The sequence below is a fragment of the Sturnus vulgaris genome, chromosome 38, assembly GCF_052056855.1.
Source record: "Sturnus vulgaris isolate bStuVul1 chromosome 38, bStuVul1.hap1, whole genome shotgun sequence".
Taxonomy (NCBI): domain Eukaryota; kingdom Metazoa; phylum Chordata; class Aves; order Passeriformes; family Sturnidae; genus Sturnus; species Sturnus vulgaris.
The window spans coordinates 90714-97206 of NC_142280.1; the positions used below are offsets into that span (position 1 = coordinate 90714).

Below are 6493 nucleotides of genomic sequence, written 5' to 3' on the forward strand. Positions count from 1 at the left end.
GAAATGCTTCTGATCTGTGCTCCCTTCTAGGTGAGGTTCCTGGGAAGGCTTCTCAAGGAAGTTGGGTGGAAGATGATTTGGAACTCTTGGGAGCTTCTGCAGGTAAGTTCTTAACTTGCCCTCACAGCAAAATCATTGACAACCTGGCAGAAACCAGGTGACAGAAGCTTGCGTGGCTGTCGAGTTACAGGTGTGTCTGCAGGGAGCACTTTGCCAGCTCCAGGGCTGGATGCTGTGTCCAAACCCAATTCCCATAGCAGGAGTGAGTAGTGTGTCCCTGCTGACCCCACAAGCTGAGCACTGCTTTTGTGGAATCCATCCACATGAAGTGGAACTACTTTGCTTTAAGATCCACCAACAGGCAAGGCCCAAGAAACAGGAAACAAGAAATCCGTGGAAGCATCCAAACTGCTGGACCAGATGCTGAGTGATCTGCAGAGACACCGTGGTGGGTGCATTTCCCTCAGCCTTCTCCTGACACTCAGCAGCCGGGAGCTTTCTCTGCACATCTGGACACGCCGTGCCTGGCACAGTGGGAAGGGATCCATGGCAGCCTCGCTGTCCCACTGCTGCTGTCACAGCCTGCAGGGCTGTTTCCCAGCCTGGCCTGGCTGCAGCTTCTCCCCAGCCTCTGCCGGAAGGCATTTGGCATCATCTGACAGGGAGCCCAAAGTGCCCCACAGGCCATGCACACCCTGAGGATCCCTGAAATTTCCTGGTCTTGGGGTCGATCAGAAAGGGCAGCTGTTTGGAGAAGGGAGGGCCCTGGCCAGTCCCACAGTTTATATTATTTCCTGATCCTTGTTCATGACTTTGACCAGTATTGGTTTCTGAAGATGGCACGTCCCCAGTGGGGATCCTTCCATCTGATCCTGCTGTCCTTTTCCTTTCTCAAGAGATGAACCAAAAGTCTGTCCAGAGGTTGGCTATTCCAGGAATAAGCAATGGTTCATTGGCATTTCAGCCAGGCAGTGCCACAGGAGGTAATTGCTCCAGTGTGTCCTGACAGGGCCTGGCTCTGTCCCCTTGGGCTGGGGGAGCTGTCACGGGGCAGGGAGGGTCGGGGCTGGCAGTGGCTGCTCAGGGATGGGTTGGGCCCGGCTCCCTGGACACAGCGACTGCCCAAGCAGCTGCGCTGGCCCCAGGCTCTCCTCCCGGCCTCCTGGGTTTTGTTGGGTGGCACAGCCTGTGCCAAGGGGTGCCAAGGTGCCTGCAGGCCCCAGCTCTAGGAGAAACAGAGAACGTCCTGGCCGTATGCAGCGAGCTGCCAGCTCAGCAGTGGAGCCCAGCACGGGCTCACGCTCCCCATTGCTCCCACAGAAGGGCTTGGCAAGTCAGATACAGATGCTGAGAATCCACCGAGCACCCCAAGAATTGTCTGCCCCCAGGATGTGCGCAGGTCCTGCATGGTCGGCACAGTAGTGACAATGTTCACTGTGCCACTTTCCATGGTCCTGTGCTATGTCGGGTTCCGGTGGTGGAAGGAAAGCAAACAGTAAGTTGTTGTTGTTGATGTTGATCTCCACCCTCCAGCTTCTTTAAAGGCTGCTGATAGTCAGGAAACATTCCCAGTAAGGCTGCTATGGAGGTGTGGCGGATCCATGGCTGTCCACATAGTTCTGCTGAGGGTTCTGTTGCTGCCCAGTGCTTTAATTGGCCTCTTAATTGCTGGGCCTTGTCCTGGGGAGCCCGCTGGGGCTGCAGCCAGTGCTGGCTCCCACTGAGGCTGTGTGGTCAAGAGCAGCCCCAGGAGCAGCGGCAGAGGCACAGCAAGGTGGGGAGGAGAAAGAGCAGGGACCAGATTGCCCTTGGAAGGCAGACGTGCTCTGGGGCCCGCTCCTGGTCAGGGACCCTGCCCAGAGCCATCCTCTGCTCGCCAGGGCCTTGAGGGGCAGCTGTCCAGCTAGGCCAAGGTGTGCCAGCAGCTCCAGCCGTGCTGGGGAGCCTTGCCAGCTCTGGGCCCTGCTGTGCAGGAGGGTCCCTGTGTGAGCTGGGGCCTCAGCCACTCCTCTCTCCACAGTCGCACCTCTGGACAGCAGCTGAAGGACGGTGGCTGGATTTCACAGCCAGACAACTTGAGCAGCTCCTCCAGCAGTGATGAGAACCTGGGCAGCCCCATGAAAAGCCCTGGGAGGACGGCCCCAGAACAGCTGCCATCAAGGAGGAAACATCCGATCCCTGTGGAGATCCCAGTGCCACCTCCACTCCCTGCAGGAATCCCTGAACCACCTCCACTCCCCATGGGGATCTCCAAGATGTCTCCACCCCCTCCCAGCCCATCCCCACTTGTCCAGCCATCGGAGAACCAGTTCAGCACCTTCCATACCCAACTGACACCACCACGGCCACCTCCTCCACGGCCAAAACCCCCTGACCTGCCTTCCAAATGATACTGAAGGTGCCACCACTCTGCCCCCCCTACCCCGTGCCAGGGCAGGATTTGGCCCATGGTTTCTGTTTCAATAAAGAGATGGAGCTGTCACTGCAGTGTCCGGGTGGTACCACCAGCACAGCCCACACGGCACCAGCACTGGCTGAGCTCCATGTCCAGGAGCAGCCATAGATGCCCACGGTGCGGGCAGGCAGGAGCCAGGCAGGAGCTGCTGTGACCATTAACGGGGCCCCGAGGGGCTGGGGGAGCCCATGCTGAGCGTCCCTGGGCTGAGGGCATATCTCCTTCAGTGGCATCATCTGGGACTGGACCTCCACCAGTGGCACACCCAGGAAAAGAGGGGAGCCATCAGGAGCATCTCCAGAGACACAACCTGACCAGCAATGTCAGCAGGCAAAACAAAGGTTTTGCTAAGCAATGGCCTTTGATGAAGCAAAACATTTACAATCAGGGCAGTCCATTCGTGCAGATGGGGGTACACTCTAGGGGGCACACTCTAGGGGGCACAGCTAAGGCCATGAGGTCACAGCAGGCTCTGGGGTCACAGCAGGCTGAGGTCACAGCAGGCTCTGAGGTCCCAGAGGTGCCAGAGCCCCGTGGTTGCACAGCACCACAGCCACCGAGCAGTCAGGCCTTGAGTACAACTGCTGCGGCAGCAGCGGCGGCGGCGGCAGTGGTGCTGACATTGGGACAGCGGTGTCAGGACAGCGGGGGCAGCAAGAGCTGCGCGACTGGCACAGGGCAAGGCACCATGGAACTGGCTCTGCGCCTCTTCCTTCTGCTTCTTCTGGCACTGGCCCTGCCTGCCAGGGCTGCCCAGGCAGCTCCGTGGAGAGCACAGGGAGCAGGTGAGCTGGGGGGCTGTCTCCCTTTTCCTGGGACAGCACTCCCTTCTCCCCAGGAAGCTTTGGGGACGGTTTTCCATAGGGCTTTAGGGAGGCTTTCCTCAGTGGGAGGGAGATAGTCCCCAGGGCCCTGGGCTGCCCTGGTTTCCCCTCCAGGGATGTTGAACAGGGGATGGAAAGATTGTGGAGAGTGACCAGAGCCATCACAGAGCTCCCCAGACCCCTCTGCAGCTTTGGCCATGTCCATTCACATGTGGCTCCCACAGCCTTACCCGACCCCCTTGCAGTGTCCAGTTCCCTAAGGCAGAAGGGGATCCCAGAACACCATGGAAATTACTCTCATCTGTGCTTCCTTCTAGGCTGGGATCGTGGCATGGATTATTTTGAAAAACTGGTGAATGACAGGATGAAGATTCTAGAGCATGGTGGAGGCATGTTCTCAGTGTGCCTTTCCTGACGAAATAATCTCTGTCACTGTGGCAAGAGCTCATTCCTGTCATGCTTCCCTTTACATAATCTCAGGGTTGAGGCATTCTGGAAACCTTGCCCTGCTCCCTTCTGGAGCCCTGACTGATCCCACAGGATTGCTGTCAGTGAGAGGAAGGAGCATTTAGCTGTCAACCTCTTCCCGTGTGCAATGCCAGTGTCTCCTTCCATGTGATCTGTACAGCCACGGAGAAGAGCAGAGAGGGAAGGGAAGGGCCCAGGGCTGTGCCCCGGGGCTGTGCCTTGTGTGGCTCCTTTGCCAGCCCCAGGCAGCCTGAGCTGCTGCCGCTGCCGCTGCCAAACCCTGGCCCTGGCCGGGGCTGAGTTCAGAGCTGCTGGCAGCTCCAGGGAGTCCTTTCTCCCCTGACTGCCCCACAAGGGGCTCCTTCCATCCCAGTGTGGAGCCACTGCAGGCATGTCCTCCCTCTGCCCCTGCTCCTGAGCGGAAGGCAGAGCTGGGGGAGCGCCTTGGAGCACTCATTGCATTCACTGCCACTGAAGCCTGAAGAGAAATGGAACTACTTTCCATTCAGGTCCTCCTAGATGGAAGAAACACGGCGTAGGAGAAAAGAAATCCGTGGAAGCATCCAAACTGCTGGACCAGATGCTGAGTGATCTGCAGAGACACTGTGGTGGGTGCATTTCCCTCAGCCTTCTCCTGACACTCAGCAGCTGGGGGCTTTCTCTGCACATCTGGACACGCCGTGCCTGGCACAGCGGGAAGGGATCCACGGCAGCCTCACTGTCCCACTGCTGCTGTCACAGCCTGCAGGGCTGTTTCCCAGCCTGGCCTGGCTGCAGCTTCTCCCCGGCCTCTGCAGGAAGGCATTTGGCATCATCTGACAGGGAGCCCAAAGTGCCCCACAGGCCATGCACACCCTGAGATCCCTGAAATTTCCTGGTCTTGGGGTAGATCAGAAAGTGCAGATGTCTTTGACAAGTACTGCCTCCTGAAGATGGCCCCTTCCCAGCGGGAAACGGTTCCATCTGATCTGGTTTTCCTATCTCCAGTGATGAAAGGAAAGACTGTGCTGAAGGCGGAGTTTCCCGGAGGAAGCAGTGGCTCATTGGCAGCCTCTGTTGCAGGAAGGGAGGCGATGCCAGGCACAGTCACTGGAGGTAATTGCTGTGCCTCTGGGCCTGAGTCCTACTGATCCTTGAGCTGCCATCTCTGCTGACTCCCTGCCAAGGATTTGCACAGGGCATGGAAAGAGTGTGGAGAGTGACCAGAGCCAGCCCAGAGCTCCCCAGGCACCTCAGCAGCTTTGGCCATGTCCATTCACATCTGGCTCCCACAGCCTTACCCGATCCCCTTGCAGTGTCCAGTTGCCTAAGGCAAAAGGGGCTCCCAGCAGACCATGGAAATGGTTCTCATCTGTGCTTCCTTCTAGGTGAGCGTGCTAGGAATGTTATTCCAGCAGCTTGGCTTCATGAAGATTTGCAGCCTCTGGAGCCTCCTGCAGGTATCTTCTCAGCTTCCCACCAAGGAATAATCTTTGACAAGCTGGCAGGAACCAGGTGACAGAAGCTTCTGTGGCTGTTGAGTTACAGGTGTGTCTGCAGGGAGCACTTTTCAAACTCCAGGGCTGGTTGCTGCACACAAGCCTGGCTCCCATGGCAGGGGTGAGTGGTGTGTCCCTGCTGACCCCACAGGCTGAGCACTGCTGTGGTGAGATCCATTCATGGGAGAATTGAAATACTTTCTTTTAAGGTCCTCCGAGAGGGAGGAATGAATCTACAGGAGACAATCAGTTCCTGAAGGCATCGAAATACACGGACAAGACACTGAGTGATCTGCAGAGATGCCGTGGTGGGTGCATTTCCCTCAGCCTTCTCCTGACACTCAGCAGCCGGGAGCTTTCTCTGCACATTTGGACACGCTGTGCCCAGCACAGCGGGAAGGGATCCATGGCAGCCTCACTGTCCCACTGCTGCTGTCACAGCCTGCAGGGCTGTTTCCCAGCCTGGCCTGGCTGCAGCTTCTCCCCGGCCTCTGCAGGAAGGCATTTGGCATCATCTGACAGGGAGCCCAAAGTGCCCCACAGGCCATGCACACCCTGAGGATCCCTGAAATTTCCTGGTTTTGGGGTAGATCAGGAGGGGTGGCTGTTTGGAGGAGGGAGGGCCCTATGGCAACCCCAAGAGCCTGGGCCTTCTCCTGATCCATATCCATGTCTTGGACAAATATTACTTACTGAAGATGCCCCCTCCCCAATGGGGAATGGTTCCATCTGATCCAGCTGTGCCTCTTCCTTTCTCCAGAGGTGGACCAAAAGGCCTTGGTGAAGGCAGCGCTTCCTGGAGGAAGCAATGGCTCCGTGCCATCCCCTGGTACACAAAGGGAGGAGATGCCAGGCAGAGCCACACAAGGTGATTGCTGTGCCAGGCTCAGCCAGGCTGAGCAATCCTGCTGGGATCCCTCCGTGGGAGACACCGCCTGAAACCTGGGAGGGGCTGCAAGGGGAGACCATGGTGGGGAAAGGGCAGAGGGGGAGAGCAGGGCTCCAGTGTGTCCTGACAGGGCCTGACTCTGTCCCCTTGGGCTGGGGGAGCTGTCACGGGGCAGGGAGGGTCAGGGCTGGCAGTGGCTGCTCAGGGATGGGTTGGGCGCGGCTCCCTGGAAGCAGCGACTGCCCAAGCAGCTGCGCTGGCCCCGGGCTCTCCTCCCGGCCTCCTGGGCTTTGTTGGGTGGCACAGCCTGTGCCAAGGGGTGCCAAGGTGCCTGCAGGCCCCAGCTCTGGGGCAAACAGAGAACGTCCTGGCCCTATGC

General features: G+C 58.4%; 1 protein-coding gene across 3 annotated transcripts in view; it reads left to right on the forward strand.

Moving 5' to 3' along the window:
• LOC148220444 (uncharacterized) overlaps positions 1-2482 on the forward strand; it is a 34863-nt gene extending 32381 nt beyond the window's left edge. For 2 of the 3 annotated variants that reach the window (XR_015798797.1, XM_088155404.1), the window contains 2 exons: positions 31-102; positions 2021-2482. Coding sequence is in view for 2 of the 3 variants with exons in the window: in XM_088155404.1 (XP_088011530.1) it covers positions 31-102; positions 2021-2043 (95 nt within the window). In the remaining variant the exon portion in view is untranslated. Of the gene's footprint in view, positions 1-30; positions 103-896; positions 984-2020 lie in introns of all 3 variants that reach the window. The other variant, XM_088155403.1, reaches the window with a different exon arrangement.
• Positions 2483-6493: the final 4011 nt, after the last annotated feature.